Consider the following 22556-nt stretch of genomic DNA (forward strand, 5'->3'; position numbering starts at 1 on the left):
TTAATTTTTTCTCTTTATACATTTTATAATTCTCATATATATTTCAAATTATTTTGGTATTTCGTTCGATTTGTTTTGTTCTTCATTTCATTTTTGTGGGTTTCTTTATCGTTAATTATATTATACTTCGTTTAGATACACACGTTCCACATACACACAAATGCGCCGCGTGTATTCGTGCGACGCATGAGAATACGATTACGGGGGATGATATCGATTGAATCGGTGCATGATTTAATTATTAAAGAGAGTGCATGAATAATTTGTATCTTGCGAGCAGCTAGGCACGAGGTTCCCGTCCAGAGAGTGAAAGAAATCATGTGTAAAGAACGATCGTTGATCCTCTCCGCGTGTATCGTACGTAAACAGGCATATTAACGCATCTACGATCTCGTACGGTTAAGAGAACAAAAAAGAAAAAAGAAAATAGAAAAGAAAAACGACAATAATGGGGAGACATATCGAAGTTTAGGAACATTCACGCTTTCACGAAGTAAAATTCTATCGCCTGGCTCGTCCCACGCGACGCAAATCTCGATCGATCATCTAAAATTCTACACAAGGCTCCGACAAATTTCATTTTTTTTTTTTTCGTTTTGTCACTTAATGCACCACTTCCACAAAATTTAACGCACGAATTTTTGTTTCGTATATAATCGCAGCAAAGGCGAGGCAGGGCTATCGAGGGTCTTCTATCCCGGGTGTACACAATTCTAATTGTTAGCTACGCTTGCCAAAGAATTCGACGAATACAAAATTAACTCTTACAAACAGACCTTTTTTTTTTTTCTTTGAAGACAAAACATCACGATCGCGAATCGTGGTTTCGTTTTTTCCGTGTACGTTTTGTGAATCCTTCTTTTTTTCGGCACCTCCGCCCGCTCCTCGAGAAATCGAATTTCATAAAAGGAAACAAAATTCTGTTTAAAATTCTCGATCATGCTTTCTTCCATGAATTTTCGTTTGTTCATCTTTCTATCTATCGGCAGCAACGTTGATTACGGCGGTGTCAACGAAAGTCTCGACTCGTTTGGTGAAAGAAGAGAACTACAACAGTAATTCCTCGTTAAAAGTCTAGATCTTCACTTCGATAAAAGTTTCGAAATCATAATTCAATTTTACCTGGTAACGAAAATAAAAATTTGTAACTATATCTTCGTGAGAGTGATGTCAATGGATTGGTAAAGTTTTTCCAATGAAAATGAATACAAACACGACCTAAATTGGATTAATTTTTCAGAAATTATTAATACAATGTATAGCTAAAAACACTTGCGATTCATTTCAGTCGCAAATCCAAAGGAAATCAAAATAAAGATTATTATTAATTTGAAAAACCTCACCAATCCAATATTATTGGCAATATTCTCGCGAAGATATAACGAAGATATAAAGAAACTTCATTTTGCGTTAGTGATTACCACATTAACACACTTTATCTCACTTACTCTCCTTTTCGAACGAAAAGGTCGATTCCTGAAATAAAATCGTCTTGTAACTTTTGTCGAGGAATTACTGTATCGTCTTTACCTCGACTGCCTTGGCACTTATAGCGAAATATCCCGAACGTATTACGACTTATGGTTGCCAGACAACGTTGTAATTGATTTTATCCGACTTTACGTCAATGATATTTATTATCACTATTACTACCGCTTACGAATATCAATGAATTCTTTATCTAACATTCACTTCGTCAAAATAGTAGACGTAAGAACACAGATTCATGCGATAAGCTCGATTCCATCACTACTTTCATTGAATGTTGTCGAACTGTTAACGTCCGAATCATCAGCCAAGACAGTAAAGGATGAAAGATTTTTCAACCGGATAACTGATAGGTTTTCCAAATCAGGTCTTTCGTTGACTGTACCATAGTGTTCTTCGTACAAATCTACTACGCGAAACTCTTCCTTTCTTCATCGCTAAAAGATTTCTCGACGGTCGACGCGAAGAGACGTCAGCTAACAGAAAATAGGAAAAAGAGAATCTGATCGCTGCAACTAAATACCATACGCGTGAAATACTCGATTCTCGATTTCCATAACCACTACTGGCTTGCTTTCGGTTTATCGCGTCAACCAATGGGCCTTCTATCCTTTGAATTTTAATGCAATTTGGCTTTCACAGTTACGAACGCTGTCATAGTAGCAGTGCTGGACAAATTAGTACTCGAAACAAAGAACAGAAATTGTTTTATGTATGATGCATATACATCTTCGACCGAATCACCATGATCAATGTAAAATGAGAATTTCTGTAAATGTACAGCAAATAAAAACTAGTTTGAAATATTTATTTGATTCTGCAAATCTAAAATAAATATTTTAAGCATGTTGTATCGTCCATTCAAAGCTTTTAGCAAACGAACAGAATGATCCCCTAATTGTACGGTGCAAAGAAAGTTTTTGAATATTCATAAATTTGCACACAACCTATTTAATATAATTAATTCAATATTTAGTTATATGTAAATAAATCTATACATATACATTGCATAAGCGAATGTGCACAAATACACAAAGCTGTTTTCGTTAAATAATGTTTCTTTCGAAAATGTCAGTTTTTCTTTTTTTTTTTATTAGTCAACGTAAATCAAACGGTTGCTTTAGATATAAATGCATAGTTTGTTTTGTCGCGTACTCTTTCGATTGTTTTCCTTATTAAATAATATTCCAAAGAAATAATATTTGAAACGGTCAATGCATGTGAACAGATTTCAAACGTTACAGCGAACGATCGTTTCCTTCGAAGTTATCGTTTCAATTACAGCATTTCAAATAAATATTTCTAGTACACTAATCTATCTCACGTAAAATCAATCTCGTTACTATTTTATTTAACCAAAACTACTTCAATGGTTGCCTTTCCAATAGTTTCCATTTGAAATGAACCCAGCAATACTACAAACATCATAAGAATACACATCAACTAATTTGTATTGATCGATGGATGTTGCACGTGTACTAGTAATCAAAACGGACGTATCAAACAAAGGGAATATCTCCTATTATAAAGTGCGTGATCAAACGATTCCTTGCACGCCGCGAATGTATGAAAGGTACTCGTTAAGTTTCTAGCGACTCGATCATCTTGCGCGTCGAGTGATATTCTTATAATCAAAAATCTATCGCGATCAGAATCAATCTGTATAAAACTTTCAAGCATTTACACTCACATGGAACCAAATTACAAACGTATTCGTTTAACCCAACAAAAAGGAAAAAATGAACCGAGCTCGAAAGCGCGTCGGTGTCTTTTGTTTCCGTCGATACCTTCGTACTTGGATCCGCAATTGGTAACAGGAACGCATTCTTATTAATCTTATAATTGCCAACGAAAGATCGAACGACTAAAAAGATCTTCGTAGGTCGAGAGAAACTAACCGATACGAATTTAAAGAAAAGAAAAAAAAAAAAGAGTCAGAGAACAGGAGTACGGACGACATTTTGTGCGGCTGACGCTGCGCCTACTCTTTGCATTCGACAAGAGCCCTTCTCGCCTTAATTCGAGCCCGTACATAGAAAGTTATATACAACGATAAAACACGAACTGCAGTGGCAGTGAATAGTGCACATGAATATTGCAATCAGCAGCAACGGCGGTGGCGGCGGCGTCTCGTTAATTCGCGATACACGGCAGCGTCTACCACAGCTACGTACTTTGTATTCTTTCTTGTTCATGTTTGTAAATTCGCTCCGTTCCGTTTTGCACCATTTTATCGATTCAATCTAGCCGAATGCCACGACGATCGAGCGCTGGATCGACGTATTTCGATGTGTTGTATCGTGCTGGTCGTTGTCACACATCTCTTCTTTTTTTTTTTCTTCTTTTTGTTGTTTTTTTTTCTACTTTTTTTTTTATTCGGTTTGTTTATTTTCATCCTCTTTTTTTTTTTTGCGTTTGCACTTCCCACAGTTCCGTGTATTGTCGTTCGGCCGCATGCGAATCGCTTCCCCTAGTTCCCTTTTTCCGTCCTCGTCTCTTCATGCATTTTTCCTTTGGGTGTCGTGTCGTTTAGGCGCGTGTGCCTGTGAATTTGTATCGTTGTGATCGTGTTGTTTTCTCGCGTGTATGAGTATTGTTTGTGTAGAACCGTGCGCGTACATACTTCTCGTATGTTACTCGTACGTGTGTGTCGTTACGTGTGCGTATTTCCGATTCGTGTTAGCACGCACACGCCCATATAAAAAGTGCGCGAGTGCTTCAGAGTGAGAGGGAGATAGAGAGATAGAGTTAGAGAGAGAGATAGAGACAGAGACAGACAGAGAGAGAAAGAGAGAGAGAGAGAGAGCGAGAGTGAAGAAGTATTCGTGTATAGGTGTATCCGTGTATTTTCCTTACGTATGTATACTTCCATTCATCCTTATATGTATATATACATACATGTATGTATACATATACATATGAATATACATGCATACATACATATCTGTATACGTGTATGAATGTATGTATATATGTACATTCGTATATACACATACGTGAGTTTCACAAAAATATATAAAAGAGAGAGTGTCTATGTATACACACATACGTGCATATATACCTATAATTTATATATATATCAATATATAGTCGATTTATACTCAAAATCGTGTGGAAAAGGGTCTTTTATCATGTATATATATATGTATAAATGTATTATAAATATATATATACATGTGCTTGTATAAATACATATATATACGTTTATGTATAGAACCTGTACAAAGTACTTGATTGAAATTTTCGTCCTTAGCCACAACACAAGACACGAGGTAAAGGTTACACGTTGCCCCGCACTCCCGTTCACACGCACTCTATTATATCTCGGCACATCGTTTGCAAGTGATACGATCTAAAACTATCTATACAAGGTGATTCTTGCAACCAAAACAAATCATAGTTCATATTTTTTCTTTCGAAGAAAACCAGAGAAATATATTGTATAATTTAGTAAAATCTACTTCTCGAAAATTTAATCCTTTTCCAAGCACTTTTACTCGTTTCATTAAACGCCTTGAATTTGTCTATTTTTTTCACGTTAATCGGTTTTTTGCATTCTATCGCGTGTAAAATTACCGAAGCAAAGAGAAGCAGCAACATCTTACACGTCTACGAGAACACACAATTTCATAAGTCTAGATGCTTTATCCGCACGATTCAGACCCGTTCGACTCGATGCAATTGTTGATTAATATCACATGTTTTAAGAATGCTGTGAAAGTATGTTAGAAAGCAATGTCCTGATATAAAAAAAAATTCAAATACCTTGTCAGTCGCCTTCCTTTAGTACCTTTCTTGGGAGCTCGAAAAACAGGTTGATCTAAAAAGCATTTCGTGTTTTCGAAAGAAGGGATGCATCAGCACACGAAACAGCCGCAAGTTAGACTTCACTAAATCATACGATATTTTCCTTTACCAGTTTTTTTGTCTTGTAGCTAAGAGTTGCAGTCTGTTACAGTTGCAGGGACCACCCTGCATATGCATGTATACACATACATGTACATATATGCATACGTATTTTTCTTTTGCAGACAAGGCAAGGTACAAAATCACGATATGAGAGACGAACACACGACTCTGCCCTGCGAAGTGAACAATGCTTTTACGTTTAAGGACAAAAATGTCTTGATGAAATTGATCTGAATAAATTTTTTTCATATCTCTTCCGTATCTTCCGCGGTTTCTCCTTCTTCTTCTTCTTCTTCATCATCTTCTTTTTACAGTTTACTGTAGAACGACAATATATTCATCTCTTCTGTACCTATTTACATTATCTTGAATGAGCTACAGCGATGGTATACGTTAAGTCGCAAAGGCGATTACAATTCCTTAGCGATCAGCCTTGAAGATGTTCTCAAGCGTTTAAGATTAAGCTGCTTGCTTCGCATTGTTTTAGGTATATATTTTCTCTTCTCCTCTGTACTTTATTCTGAAGGGATGGGGAGGGGGATTGAATCACACAGTTTTACTCTTCACGGTAAGCCGTTCAGTCCGTATATTGCCTTCCACGGAAGGCGATATATTTTATATCTTACGAAGATTTAGAGAGCGTAACGTGTAGCTACCCTCGGACCACGTTTCACCATGCCGCTTCCCGTTTCCCTTCGATTATTTCTTCTGTCTCGTCGCAGATCTTCATTGATAATTATTTATTTTTTTTTTCTTTTTTTACCCATGCGTCACGATGTTTTGTCTCCTCTTTGCTACGACCACGTCTCAACGTAAAAATGTTCGGTCACGATGTAAAAATGAATCACGCAGCGATGAGTAACAAGGAACGAAGAATACTGCGGACACTATGAAGGGAAACTGATCCAGCTGCGAGTATCGAGAAAAACATCGCTGGCAACACGTGACCAGCGGAAAAAACGGACGTGCTGATGACTTGCTCTATGGACGGGGTTTGCGATAATTCGTTGAGGACACGCGATGTCGTACCAAGATGCCAGCCAACGAAGATTAGATGGATCCGTAGGGTTGACGGACGGCATGATGGCTTCCTTTGTACGATTATATATAGGAATAAGGTCCGTCGGTGAGGGCGCTACACAGCAACAGTCAGGAGGCGTCGTCCTTTCCTCTAGCTCCTCTGCTTGGCTTGTATTCGAGACCTGGATCGAACTGCATTAGCACGAAAACCTGTCGATCATCGGAGAAAACAACGATACGTTACTGATTTGTTGGAAAAGAAATACTGGTTTAAACATCGTTTAATTCGCTGCTTCGACGTACCTGATCTGTAGGTAATAACGTAAAATCATCCGGTGGATTCGTGATGACGTATCGCTTAGACGAAGCATCGCACGACGAGCTCGTGTCCCGAAACCTAAAAAACACAATCGAATATTAATGGTTGAGCCGACAGTGGTCGATGGAAGACACGGATACACGCTATGACTACATACACCATGTACGATCGAACGGAACTAAACTAAATTAAATGCTGGCAACAGTAACTAAGCACTAAACAAATAGATGACACAAAGACAATCGTAAAAAATGATAGGTATTTGTTGGATGAAGGCAACTTACGATCGACGTTTCTTTTTCATGATGCAAAAACGCAAAATGTAAAAGTATGCGGCAAAAAATCAAAAGTCACATAGTAAGTACGAGAATGGTACGGTAAAAAGATAATTAACGGCAGTGTAACAATTGCGGCAGCCATATGAGAAATCTTTGAGACAAGGTACGTGTACAATGTTCATGTACAGTAATCCAATAAATACCATCGAGAGAAGGAAAAAAGTCCGGTACCTGTACCTGTACAGACCAATGCACAGCATTCCATACGACTTTAATGCCGCGACAAAGAGGTCACCGTACTTGCCTCCTTCGCCGTATTGGGCCAATGGCCCGTCATACAACGCGATTTGACCAACTCGACATCGATCTCTGTTGGCCAAGCTATCCGCCGTACTGGAAACAACGTATACAAATTACGTGTCGGAGCTATGGCACTTGGACGATCGATTGATATACGATTCTAAGTGAAATTTACCTGTAACCACCTCTTAAACCTGCTCCTTCAGCCAGGATTAATTCTAACTCGGGCGTTGCTCCACCAGTAATTAGCGACCGGATCAAAGTCAGCGCATTTTGGTTAAAATAAGTCTGTAATTGATAAATAATATCCATGTACGAAATTAATACGAGCATCGACCATATTTTATTATAAAACAGCGTGTATCGTTGTGGTGGTGTTCGGGAAGTGTGAAAGGAGTCGTCTCATCGAATGGATTTTTCGTGCATTGGGTTTGAACGACGAGGATTTATGGGGACTGGAATAAACATGACAGGAGCGTGTCGTATGCAGGCAAAAGTATGTCTACACTTTGGAGGAAAGCCGATATGAACCATCTACTTTTCAAACGTAGAATCGAAGCCTTTGTCGCCATTGTAAACGGGTTTTAAGTCTTGCGACAGTTTCGAGATAGTCAAAGGTTTCGATTGTAATATGACACTGATGGATTCACAGCAGTTAAAATGACAGATGTTGGTTTCTGTCTGTCGCGTTAAACGACTGGCACACACGCAGACATTCACTGTAGTGGTGTACCTCTGTCACTCATTTCAACGTTGGCTCCCACGACCCTTGTTATTACAGTTGGAAAATGTCAAAACAAATAAAACAGTGGCTCGAAAGAGAATCAAGTACACCATAGTCTATTTTTAGTCCTACGTAATTCGAATCTCGTACAATCACAATTCCGGAATGATATTTAATATGCAAAAGAGTTCCGATTATCCGGCACACGGAATATTCTCCGATAAATATTACGGATTATCGTTGTGTTTATTAAAAATAAAAATTGAATTTTTAAGAAAAATCGACAGGGCCTAAGTGCAGAAATTTTTCGACAAAATTAAAAAATTTCAAATCGTTCTAAAAAAATTATTTTTAGTTGCAGGGATCAATTACAATCATTTTTAGTCATTAGACATACCCCCGAATTCCTACGCATTTTCGAGAAAAAAATTCCTTACCGAAAATCTAATATGAGGCCAAAAATGCTACCCTAAAATTTCTTGCGAATCTTTAAAACGTCATAACTTCTAAACGGATTGGCCGATTTTGATGTTTAAAAAAGCAAACTACGCGTATTTTGATGGTGAATATGCATAAATTCTAAAAATATTGAAAAAGTTGATCCTTGACCCCGCAAAATGAGAAAAACCCCATAAAAATGGTCCAATTTTCAAACGGCCATAACTCCTACAATAGTGAATATATTTCAATGAAACTTTTTTCTGAAGTAGAGCTCATGGGTACCTACAAAAAAGTATTAGACAACTTTTGGATAGGGAGTCAAATAAAATTATTAAAAATCAAAAACGAATTTTTAAGAAAAATCGACAGGGGGGGTAGGTGCCTAAATTTTTCGATGAAAAAAAAAATTTTCAAATCGTTCTGGAAAAATTATTTTCGGTTCAGGGGATCAATTGCAATCATTTTTGGTGAATAGGCATACCCTCGAAATCCTAACCACTTACGAGAAAAAAATTCGAGTAGATGTGAAATTTTTCGACAAAATTAAAAATTTTCAAATCGTTCTGAAAAAATTATTTTCGGCTGTGGAGATCAATTACAATCATTCTTCGTCATTAGACATACCTTCGAATTCCTGCCCACTTTCGAGAAAAAAAATTTTTTACTAAAAATATAATGGGAGGCCAGAAATGTTTCTGTAATTTCATTTTCTGTCTCACTTTCCCTTGTGTTCATTTCTGTATGTATAGTCCAATTATCCGGCACATATGATTTTTTGGCATTACCCTAGTCGTGAGTATGGCGGATAATCGGAATTTTACTGTATTAAGAAAATTGGAAATTATATTTGGTCTGTTCTGTTTTCCAGTCACGATGCTTCTAAATTCTTTTAATAGAAATTGATATTCATTATCTATACAATTGATAACTGTATCCGATTATTGTTATAATTTATAGTACTCTTCTTGTTGTTACTGCAAATAAACAGGGTAGTTTCAGATGGTTCATCTCGGTGCTCATCTCAAGTGTAGACGCATTTTGATAAGCTAAAAAGGCGATCGTAACCTACTTTAAGGCTAGCTGTGTATTAACCGTCGAAAGTCTAACTGAGTTGTCAACGTTGTCGTATAGTCAGTAGAATAAATTGTAGCATTATGGAACGTCTTGTCGCGTTGCATAATTAATTTCAGCTTTAAGTACACTACTGTATATATAGTAGGGAGCTTGTCTATCATCATATTTACCTGTCCATTCACCTGTGTTCCTACATTATTAAAAACTGACGCGAATTCTGAGGAATCGTTTGCTTAGTATTCAGTGGAGTATTCCTTGTCTATTTAATTTATATCGATTTTGTAACACCACTAACCGTCGACATTAACGAATCTAACACGCTGACGGCAAAGGCAGTACCGCAAGCGAAGGGTTGGGTGAGGTAGAGTTCCGTGTCCGGATCATCGTCGTCGTCCTGGTCAAGGAACTGCACGTTGCTATCGTTTACGAGTTCTGAGAACGAAATAGGGATTTAGAGACATCGACGCTCGCACAGGCAAACGAACCAAGTCGTGTTTTCGATACCTGTTATCATTGGCACGTTTGCTCCATAAACGGATCCTCGTCGCTGTAAAACGATCGGGCTGCCAACTGCGGTCAAATTACCTTGCTCATTATTCGCTGGAATTGCCACTTAAGATTTAATTGTGCGTACGCAACAATACATGGAAAGTAAAATAAATAGTAAAAAATATGAATAGGTGAATCAGACGTTGTTGTAATTCAGAGATCGTCGCGACGATGCATACCTTGGCTGAGCACTCCAATCGTGTCGTCGAAGGTCATAGCCTTGATATTAAGGGACGCGAGGATAGCCTCCTTGTCGGCGAGGGTGGGGTCATCATTGCTAGGCACTTTAGCCGACAGGATGCAACACATGTCGCACAGATTTACGTTTACGGCGCGCAAATCTGCTCTGCTTAGTGGTGAACCCTGCAAAAATCGAGCGCGATTTTATACATACGATCTAAAAGTTGTCGCATTATGATTTCGTTCCCGTGAGAAATTAGCAACGCTAATGAGAAAGAAACGCTCAGTTAAATTTCAGCGATGTCAACGACGTTTAAACAACCAGGAAATATTCTTTACGTTTAGCACCGATATCTTTGGTAGATTCTGCAACATTTTCCACTCGCGGCGGATGTAGTCCACAGACCCAACTATCACTACATGTTTAAGCTCGTGGTAATGGAAATTGGAAGCTCGTAATGGCATGACGAGGTTTCTCAGTCCGATGAGGGGCGAGTCGGGATCGGCGAACAGGCAGACGACGACGTGCCCGTTGAGGACCGTCATGGCTGCCTGATTACGATCCAGTATGCAGTCTTCGAGGTTACGGGATGGACTCCAATGGAACATGCCCGTCGAATCGTACTTCATCTCGGTCTTCTCAAAATCGAAGTCCTTCGCCTGATCGTCGGCGATTCCGACTTGCAGACCGCCGTTGTTATTCACGTTCGTGCCGCCCGAGGCTCTGCTTGTTGGCCTGAAATTAGTTTTAACGCGCGGTCTTAACGATGTTGATGTTTCGATATGAATAAATTCGAAACGTATATTTGGAGCGTATCAATAGGCGGCACATAATCTTTTGAGTCGAGTTACAAAATTTACAGAAAAGTAGCTTACTAGTAATGGATCAATAATATGTCTACAACTAGCATCGTCTTAGTTAAAGTTTTCCGTTTTAAACAAAACGAATCTAATGCTTTAAGCTTAATCAGCAGCCATGTCTGGAAGTACAAGTTTTATAAAATATATTTGTATTAGCGATGAACATTCAAAATCATTCGATTAATGTTTTTGAAGAAGAAGGGGTACTAAAAACTGTATATTTATAAATATAAGAAGTACATAAGGAACTTTATCCGGAACAAACTTGATTACCACCAAGCACATAATGCGGTTTCGACGCGACGATGCGTTGTTAATTATCATCGTGCAATTCGAACCGCATTAAATGATACGTTTCCTACTGGTTGGCTTAGTTCAGGTAGCCGTATTGAGTTTCGACCGAGATCACTCGATCTGCCACTCTTAGATCTGTTTCCTGGGATTACTGAAAGAATCTACCATTCTTGATAGTATTGAGATCATTTCTGAGGCAAGAAACTATTCAACTTGGTCCTTTCAAATTTAAGAAACATTTCACATGCATTACATTAATTAGCAAAATGATTTTGAATGACTTAAACTAACGCAGCTCATCCTTTGTATATTTTACCATGAGGAATTATCTGCTCATCGTCTGTAGTATGAATAATAGAACACCCTGTATAGCATCACATGCAAAAGCAACAAAATGTAATGAATTAACAAACTTTTGTTTTAATTATGTTTTTTAAATGTATCGTTAACTATTTGCAAAATCATGCTCAGTGACGGGTTTAGAAGAGCTCGAGAAGAGGGGGGCTAATAGAAAATTCGAAATTTCGATAAAAGAGTTTTAAGCAATTAAAATTGAGATAATAGATATGCTTGGACATGCTTAAAAGTGCCAATCATTATGGATGTAAAGTCATGCAGATATTTTACACCTGAAATAGTTGAGTGTTTCATGTTCATTTGTTAACTTGTGTAAATTCTATAAATGATGACAGATTTTATACTGATGACTAAAGACTAATTTCTTTTAAATTTTAAAGAAAACTCAAGACTAAGACTTTATGCAACATTAAAAATAATTTTACGAAAGCTTCCACAGATTGTCTAGCCTACACAAATTATTATCTGGTAACCTGAGGGTCGTATCGATTGCTATGAGACAAGAATTCTATTTGATTGCCGACAAGAACTAACTAAATATAATATAAATACCAGAATCATTATTTTTTTAGAAGTAATAGGTACAATGTATACATACTAGTTATCCATGGATACGAATAAAAAGAAAGCCTGCAACAATTTTTCTTATTTGTTAAGTGATGGATCATAAAATTATTTTCACACTTTATATCTCCTTCGCCTTCGATGCTCTCTATACGAAGAAAACAATAAAGTATCTAAAACTATAAACCACAGTGTGAGTCGGTATGGTTAAAATTGAGATTGATGAACGTTGGAAACCTGTAAAAGTATACATTCGCATGCAATTCGCTAGCAAGCTTTCGCGTATAGAAATTACATGACTAAATATAATCACAGCAAACATCGCGCAACAAACGAGAGTGTTAACGAATAAAGCGTACATGAGTTTTTTCACTTCGTAGGCGAGATGGTAGCCAGGGTATGCAGACTCCTCTTGCGATCTAGAATCAGAAGGATTTTGCAACTTTGGATTTACTTTCGCATAGAACAACCGTTCCAATTCATTCAGGACGATTTATATTCTTAAAGATATCGTGGTTAGGGAATTTTAATTATTTAATACGATATTCTTCGTACTAGGTGAAGACATATATCAACAAATATGTAAAGCGAATACAAGAATTTTAATTTCATCTAGAATTGACAGACGAAGATCACTAAAATTTATTCGAAACTTCTTCAGTGAAATCCAATCTCAAGAAACTTTAGCAACGCCGACTTTCCGCTCGTCAGCGTCTCTGCGTAATTAAGTTTTCACAGTTCGATCCGCATGCTCGAGATCTTGCCTATCGAAGAGAGAATCTGTAATAGAAATAATTAAATTTGAAACCACGTACCTTTGATTGTACGGTTGATTTGGACTTGATAAACTGTCGTTCGTCGCTCGATTTACGTTCGGTTTCACCTTGTTTACCTGCTTCGTCGAATTCATCATGGTCATCCCAACGGAATTTCGATGATTTCTCATGGCTGAAAAAGAAGGAAGAACGTCCTCGTATTAATAGGACGATCGATTAGAAACATAATGCTTAAATAACACTTTCGGTTTTCCAGGTACGAACAATTCTACTTATAATTTGAACTATCTTAATAGACGTACTAATGAATAATAAAAAGTTTCACAAAAGTTACTATGCAATGTATATGTCGCTTAAAGAGATTCAAATCACGCGCAGAATGTTTCTTCGTACCTTCGAAACCAGAAGACTCGTTTAAGCGTTTCGAAACATCGATTACATTTATAATACAAAATAACAATATCCATCGGTGAAATTAATTACATAATTAACTTTAAAACTGTACACTGCTCTAAGTTAAGTTCCCTTTATCTTCTAATTCTTAGGGCAGTGGAAGCTAGTTACGTCTCAAGGCGTTCAATTACTAGATCAACTATGACTACTTTTGAAACTACGAGTACGAGAACTCTTTCAGATTTCTGAACGGGTTTACGAATATAGAAAATAAGTTCAGAAACAAATGACTCCAGTGTACAGTTTATCCATTGTTAGTGTACAGTTCTATTGGAGAAGATAAACGTCGACATACATGTAGACAAAATAAAATGCACGTCTAGTAAACGATAGAAATCCATTTAGACCGTGGCGATTCGTAACAATGCACATTCGTATTCTTTTAACAAGTGTTTACGATTAAAACAGTGCGGGGGTAATATTTTCGTGGTCCTTGTGCTGCGATGTCAAGAAGCATTGGGAAACTTTCGTGGGGGTAACACAAGAAAATTAACGAGCATTAGGGGTTCGTTCGAAACTCACCGTTTAGGTCGTCTCGTTCGCGACTGACCTCACCTACAATTAATACATTAGCATTAATTCGTATCTAGACTTCTCGTCTAGCGTAGCTAATAGACAAAGCAACAATGGTTAAGACAATTACAGTGTGTCACACTGATCGTGACCTAACACCCCCCCCATTATAGCGCATTATACTTTTTATCAGCAAGAGCCTACAGTCCCATGCTTACAGGCACGCATACTTATCTCTTGCACGTGCCACCTCGTCAATATTAAATGGCCAGAATTGCAGATGACTAGCAAACGATATAGTTTTCAAAAATACATCAAATATTATTCACTATGTAAATTATAAATGTCCTACTTTCGTCTTACTGCTTACTAATTAAATACAAAAATCACATAATTATTTGCTGTTTGTTTGGTGAATGGAAATTACTTGTGTTCAATTTTAAAACGTATGTACTTTATGTAAGCATAAAATAATCTCCTGTCAGTTATAATAACGTAGTGCAGCGATGTATTTAATTTCTGAGGAAACTTTAATATCCCTTTGGACAAAATTTCTGAATAATCTTGGAGGCGATAAATCTCGAAAGAAGCAATTTAAAGTATTAATGAAAACCAAGAAACGTTCGCGACACAAGCAATTTCTAGCCATTATAACGCGTGCTAAGTATAATAATAGCCTGCGAAGGATAATAAAAAAGCGGTTAGGCGCTCGTCACGATAATCAGATGAAACACCACCTGTACGTAATAGATCGAGAAAATTAAATAGATCATGGAAATGTGCCCTGTCTAACGTTACTATGGAAAGAAATTTTAATAACAAATATGACCAATCTACCGTGCTTTCTACAACTATCAATTCATTGTTTTGCAATCGTTAATGTGACACAAATAGAATGCACATATTTAAGTAAGAATAAACTGTTAATATATTGAAAACAGATACAAGTGACACATATAACGAAAAAGATTACTCTAAACATCCTAAACCAAAATGTTCATATATTTCAGACATATAAAATAGACAGAAAATACTGAATCGCTCAAAACATTTGAATTTGAACAGCATTTCTCAAACTATCTATGACGTTTAGACTAATACAAAGATCAGATTCAGAAAATAAATAAAAATAAATTTATGGCCCAGTCGAATATTAAATTTCTATATTACGTAACTATTCCTCAACGTAAAGAGTGAGAAACGCTGATGTTGTTAAATTCCTGCTATACTACTTACGCAGACGAACACCACAATAAATTTACTGCATTTATTTAATTATGTGGAAAGATTCAATCATCGCGTGTTTCTAATAAAATATCTGCTTTTATTTGAATGGTAATCGGTAATTATTTCCTCAAAATATTTTTACTCTTTTGGTAACCAATACTGTATTATTATTTCGAATAAATTAATTACTGTGTCTTATTCATTCCTGTTTTTCCGAGACTATAACTTTAACCGAATGAAGGCTACAACAAAACGTGAGTGACGCTAAATGTGATATAAAAGCTACGAAATTTGATGATACTAGTACGTTCACTAAGCGCTATGTAAATAATAAATTCTAATGAATACTACGAGAAACAGACAATAAACGAAGAAAAAGAAAAACGAATAATGGTGCATTGATTAATGACTCTATAAAATTGAAAATTAATATCTGTGATCTGTGGTAGAAATTAAAGGGAAACTACAAAGAAACGAAATCAACTAATTAAACAAATTAACTTAATATACGAACTATAATGTAACTACTGTAGCTACATGCACTCATCAAAACCGGAGAAAGTAGTAGACAACAATGATAATTTATATTTCATTTCGATTATAAACGAATAATTTATTCGAATAACTCTATAGTGATAACTATAGTTCTTTCCTACTTTCTCCAAAATCGTTATAAGAACAGAGTAGGCATTTTCCGATATATGTTTATCAAACATGAAACAGTATTGGATTTTGCTTAAACAAACTTAGTATTCAAATATTCAAGATAATTATATCAAATATAGTACTTAACTTATTGACCAAAATAGTTAGATCAAACAAAAATTCTGTTGAAATAATACGCGAAACTTTTACAATTAATTCATTCAGAATAAATTCTATCAATATATAATAATATGAATATCACTTGTGTTTATTTAATAGAAAATACTTTCTACTATTACAGATACTCTCATGAAAATATTTCCAGCTTGCGATTTTCCTTAAAAATTGCTCAAACCCAGTACTGTTTAATGTCAAACAAAGTTTCTCTGAATTACTGAGAAATATCGGAATTGGCCAGTGAAACGTAATCGTGATTATATCGCGAATGTTTACACACGTATGTCATAGATAAATATGCAAAATATACGATAGAATATATTGGATTATTTGAAATATGCAGATAATGTTAATTCCGTCTATTCCAATATATCCTGCATATTCTATTTATTTAGAAATGTACAATATATAAATAAATAAAAATATAATACACGTACAAAACATGTGTAGTATATACAAATATATGATAACATTTGCAAATAAGAAAATATATCACAGGCCGTGGAAGGCATTACTTTATAAGAGTATACATTTGCATAAACATCCGCGGTCTAGTAGTGATACAGAACCAAAAAAAGAAAATCGGAAACCGACAGTGTGAACAGTTAAAGATCGAGAGCGCAGTACTTCTCGTGAAGCGGCTTTTCGAATTGTCTCGTACGTGAGATTCATTGAAAGCAATTGGTTACAGTGTACCAATATATCATGTGATTTATTGAAATAAGGAAGATCAGCTTGCGAGATTGTAGCATGGTTTTGATTGAGGTGTACCTGTACCTCTTACGTGAACCATCTTGGGCAGTTCTGGCGGAGTGAATGTAGGGGGAGGATGGTGGTCGTCTGTAACAAACCACTACACATGTTAGCTACCCTAACTAATAATCTAAGGCCTAATAACTACTCTATCTCTATCACTGACTAGAGTAAAGCTTCGTTCCAGCGTCGAAGAACGAACAAATTTTAATTCAAAGTCCGATTTTTCATTGTACATTATTTTACTTTGTTTTGCATGGGTATTTATGCGAGTACAATTGCCTCCAAAGTAAATTAATAGTTCCATAGCAAGAACCACGCTTTGCACGATATCTCTACCGTGCCAAGCGATCGAACTATGGAAGATCAATCACCTGGGAGTCCTCAGCTATTGTACAGAGTAATCTCACGCTGCAACAGACCTTAGTACTAATAAAACTATCTAAGTATTACTGCCTAATCATACATGTATTTGAAATCTACCGTTCCCAATGCTGCTCGTGGCAACGCGGACGAGCGAATAATTAAAATGGACGATGCACTATGTGCATGCTAGAGGAACAGACTTCGAGCAACCGCGAATCTCCTCCGCGTTGTACAAACGTGAATCTAACGTAATGCTAAAGTACACATGTTCATTATACCATGTTAAGCGCTGTACGCAGGCAAATACTTAGTTCATGCCAAAATTCACAGAGCCAAAGAACGATGATCGGCCGTGTCTCGGTAAGATCGTGCCAAAGAAAAGTGATGCCTTGAGTAAAACCAAGATGGCGGCCGCGTTGGACGGATCCACGAAGAAACAAGAACGTTCCAATATCGTAGGCGGGTATCTTTGTCTCTGTCAAGTGCTACTTAATCGTACTTAAAGCATGCAGTGATAACTTCTTACGACGTGGATATTTACTCGACATTGCCAGTGCACGTTTTAATCGGTATAAAACTTGTGCGACATACTGGAGGATTCGAAAGAGTGCTCGATAAATTGTAGAATTCTACCGTGTTTAAGCAGAGTTACTAAAGGTGATCCTTGTTAGGAAAGGACCGGTGTGAAATTCGTCGTTTGCAAAAATATATTTGCGAACGCAGATCGTTATTTTTTCTTGACTAACTAGTTTCATTTCTCATTAGGTCTGGGTTAGGCTCATAGCATCAAGCTAGACGTAACGTAGCGTCTGTGAAAGGCCACTTTGCACATTTGTACAGATCGACGTCCTATGCAGGATGAGACAAAAACAGGCCACCTCGATAAATCCTTCGTCCTCGCGATGGAAAATAATCGAGAAGTCGTTTGGCTACGAGTTGGACCATTTTGATTGCAATCGTAAAGCATTGTATAATTATTTTTGGTCTTTAATCCAGACATAATGTTTTAAATTCAATTGATCGAGTAACTGAAATCAAAGTGATTCGTTAGAACATCTACAAGTATTTTTTGCACATTTTTACGATAACTCGGAGCCAAACTTCTGTTTGTGAAATATTTTTCTACCGTGAGACGAAAAGAGTTGTTCAGGTGATCTGTTTTGAATACCTAATCCCGTATAGTTAGCATTCTAGTACGTGATTAATTTTCACATTGGATTCTACGATGCTTAATGTCGTAGGACATGCAAGAGTATATAATACACTTTTAGCATATTAATAAGGGAAAATACCGAAACCACAAATTCGAAAAATATGCGGAACCACTGAAGAACGCACAGTGAACGTCTTGAAAAGTTTTTTTATCTAAATTTAAATAATTCATATTTTACTTTGATCGACAAACAGTGAAAGTTATTAATCTAAATATTCAAATATTCATTTCGAATTGTACTAAAATTGATTAAGCAACTGAGGACCCTCGGTAATATTTTTCATACATTTTTAAATATTATCTATCGTCAAAGAATAATTTAAACCATGGGAGAGAATATAAAACAGGACGCAATTTTACTTATCGCGACGTCCCTCGCGCGCCATCAATGATTCGTTAATTTTTTGAATCTTGAGGTCAGGGATTGTCCCTTAAAAGCTCAGTGATATTCCAGCAGAAAAAGTAGGAAGAATAAAATAAAAACAGATGTGCAATAGGTGGAACTCTTCTTTCAGCGGTATCGATCAAAATAATACAGCGTTGCTCTGTAATTGATGATGGCTACGTATAGCCTACTTCTTGTGATCTATTTATTTTATGCGTCTTCTTATTATCACGAATCTAGCGGCAGTGAAATGTATTATATATTATATTGTCCATATAATATATATTACATATATGCGTTATTATTATACACCCGCTCCGTGGTAGACTTACTTGCATACGAGAAGTCTTCACCTACGTAGTAGTAGAGGACGAAGAGAAGAAAGTTCGAACAGATAGACACATAGAAAGTTAGTTAAAGGGTTCCTTTCTTGACTTTAGGTGTAGATAGACTGTATGAATGTTTTACGTGTATACGTGTTTGTGTGGGTATGTACGTGTACGTGCACGCGTGTCTGTGCGGTGTATTGTTGAGACTAGGTATGCATGTGTGTCATAGATGCCTGTGTATGGCGATATACATTGAGATATATACACGCATGGATCACAGGTGAATTACAGATGAGAAAATAACTTGTGTAAGGCTCTGATGAGCGATGCGAGTGAAAATGTTGATTCTTCGTATTTTTCTATTACATATTTTATACGCACATTGCAGACACAACTGATTCACTACACATTAACGTGAACATTGAAGTCTCGTTGCACAGACTTATTTTGTTCCCAGGCAACAAGTGTTAACAATCATGTGCGTTGGATTATTGATGACACATCGTTTAGATTGAGTCGAATTAGGAATTACGGAATACGCGTTGAAGAAGAAATATCAAATTCACTATTAACTCAATTGGAGCAGTTTTTTACGTAACAATAATCATAGATTCAAATTTATGAGATTTTTCTTTGTACAATGATATTATCGACCACGTAGGGAATGAAATATTTCAAACGATACTTTGCAAAAATAGAGTTATTTATCTTAATAGAAATTAAAGATTAGTGCCCGTAACAGAAATGAGTTTTTAATGTAATGAAAACGTCTGGTTCTTCGAAACGTATTCCGTAATGAATCAAAGCACACTAATGGTTCATAGGTAGTGTAACATGTACGATTGTCCACACATTTGCAATGATGTTGAAAAAATTTGAAGGATCGAAGCAAGTTATCGAATTATCGCGGAGCAACGTCCCCGATATTGTCGTTAATTCAGCGACAAGACGAGTAAAAAACAACGCAATAAAGAACTAGCTCTAAGATACTCTAAAAACACGTCGAATGATCAGATATCGAACATCGATGCAAGATTATAGTCAAAAGTAGTTCAAGACTCAAGGCAATCACATCGCGCGAGTTTATAGTCGATTAGTTTTAATAATTCACTCACAGCAATAACCATCGAAAAGACACAAACCTCCAGAAAACTACATTCAAGACGACATTGATAGAAATATGTAATTTCAATTGAAAAAAAAAAAAGAAATGGAAAACATCACATCAATAGGATTTCAAAACACTAATAGTATTCTACTCTGAAATCAATTGTTAATTAGTTCGGACGAAGTTACACTGACTAGCACAACAATTATATCTATGTGTTCTAATTGTCAGTACGAAATCGAGAAAATACTTATGTTATAGAAATAACTGTAAAAATGATCGATTAAATATTGTGCTATTATTGTAGTATTCAATACGAATCTATTCAATTTTTATGTACTTCCAATCACCGACGATCGTTTCGCGGTTAATGCTTTTTTAACGACGTTGTTTCATCAATATATAGAGGATTATAACCCAAATATTATAGTTCTGTTTTAAATGAAAATAGAAGTATATAAAAAATTCTGTTATCTTATTCTTTACAAGTGTAAATTCAAAATATTAAATAATACTTATTTTATCAAGTGCAGATATTTTTTAACAATAGTTCCTTAATACTTTGTGTATAAATATTTGAAAGAAAATACATGCAAATACGAGCAAATATTATTATGACATTTAGTCTTTCTCAAAATACAGAAGATCAGTGAACGTACAAAATCAAAGTTGAAATTGGTGAAACAACGTTGATGAGAACACTATCGGTGAAACGTTTGTCGATGATTAAAACTGCATCGATTCGTCTTTCGTTAGACGTTCCGTTGAACTGAATTTCATTAAATTAAGTCTTAACGAATTTACCTCTCCTAATTTATGCTTCAAACATATACGAATAAATCATTAATCGACTGTTGGAAATTTTGTTAAATTTTTTACAGCACTACGGCCGGTGTAAGCAAACAATTGCGTGAGGTAATGATTCCAATTCGTACATTTTTGCACGCTAAAACGTAAATAATTAATGTGTCGAATGAACGATGAAAGGAGAACTCTAGTATGCGTGACCTTTAAGTCGAATAGACTCATTTTATTAAATATCGCTTTTGAATTACTATTATTGCCACAAGCATGAAATTCTAATCGTTCAAATTTCTCGGTCATTTCGAATTAAAGGTCTGATAGAATCGATGATCTGCTTTGCATTGCATTTGGTTCTCTGGCTAGTTTTCAGACGTTGGAATGACAAAACAAAAAGTATGATATAAGGAAATAATATGTGGAATAGAATCTACACGCGGGGGATACATACTTGCTCTTCCAACCATTTGAACAGCTCGCACGCCTTTCCGGAATGTGGCCACTGCCCGAAGGGAGGAGAACCAGAGCTGTTAGTTGTCATACCAAAATAATGTCAACCTAGATGCAGGAGGTGGCAACAGGTGGAGAGGGTCTATGTGTAGATCCAGTCTCGATCGATGGGTCACGTATTGCAGTCGTTCTATAGCAGTGAATTTGATACTAATTTTTAAATGTCTGGCGCGACAACCGATCGAGAACGATGATACACGCGCGCGTGTCATCTATCATAATGGAAAGATCATGTAAAGGTTCGAGAAACGGGCCTCCAAACGTATTCGAATTTTTATTGCAATCGTTTTAGAAAGTTTACTGCAACGTGACAATCGACAGAGAAGTTTGTCAATAAACTGCTGATTATTGGTTAAATGACTTTGGTCTATTGTGAGGGGGTTAAAAAACACACAAAGGTACACTGTCCACCTCATTACGCAGTGGTCACTAGAACTCCTATTGGGAACCATTTTCTCTTACAAATTAATAATAATTACAGTGCTAAACGTTATTGTTGTGATATTGGTGAATGATGTTAAATGTGCGTAACGTGTGAAGGGAGAATGGAGTATTTTGAGCCGTTATGTTCGATAAACCCTGGGCATTGATCACCATCATCCATGTAAACTTAGAACTTAAGGAGTTTATACCGAAGGCATTCGCTTGTAAGCCATATTAAAATTCGACGTATCGAAAGCTGCAAACGCTTTCGGGACTTTCACACCGTACACCATCGATCTCTCTTCTTCGTGAACGGGCTCACGGGTATTCGAACGGAACCTTCGAAGATCGCTGTAAGTCTGTTTAATTCAATTCGTAAGTAATAAGAAAAAATTCAGCATTTGAAATTAGTTTTAGTTAGCAATTTCTTAAGTTTCCTCTTTGGACCGAAACGGCAGTCGATCCTTTCTTGCTTGAACGCTTCTTCAAATTTTATTTAATTGATCTGCGTATTAAATG

General features: G+C 36.3%; 1 protein-coding gene across 50 annotated transcripts in view; it reads right to left on the bottom strand.

Moving 5' to 3' along the window:
- Positions 1-101: 101 nt before the first annotated feature.
- Slo (calcium-activated potassium channel slo) overlaps positions 102-22556 on the bottom strand; it is a 121563-nt gene continuing 99108 nt past the window's right edge. For 13 of the 50 annotated variants that reach the window (XM_076764737.1, XM_076764740.1, XM_076764735.1 and 10 more), the window contains exons 15-28: positions 21556-21606; positions 19199-19219; positions 16921-16989; positions 14110-14142; positions 13174-13306; positions 12718-12777; positions 10622-11018; positions 10282-10465; positions 10058-10165; positions 9849-9985; positions 7490-7602; positions 7246-7407; positions 6721-6814; positions 102-6627 (exon numbers count right to left, since the gene is read on the bottom strand). In XM_076764737.1, the coding sequence (XP_076620852.1) occupies positions 6547-6627; positions 6721-6814; positions 7246-7407; positions 7490-7602; positions 9849-9985; positions 10058-10165; positions 10282-10465; positions 10622-11018; positions 12718-12777; positions 13174-13306; positions 14110-14142; positions 16921-16989; positions 19199-19219; positions 21556-21606 (1643 nt within the window). In that variant the 3' untranslated portion in view covers positions 102-6546. The remainder of the gene's footprint in view (positions 6628-6720; positions 6815-7245; positions 7408-7489; positions 7603-9848; positions 9986-10057; positions 10166-10281; positions 10466-10621; positions 11019-12717; positions 12778-13173; positions 13307-14109; positions 14143-16920; positions 16990-19198; positions 19220-21555; positions 21607-22556) is intronic. The other 37 variants (XM_076764751.1, XM_076764765.1, XM_076764770.1 and 34 more) reach the window with 18 other exon arrangements.

Source organism: Colletes latitarsis, chromosome 5 (assembly GCF_051014445.1).
Source record: "Colletes latitarsis isolate SP2378_abdomen chromosome 5, iyColLati1, whole genome shotgun sequence".
Lineage (NCBI taxonomy): Eukaryota > Metazoa > Arthropoda > Insecta > Hymenoptera > Colletidae > Colletes > Colletes latitarsis.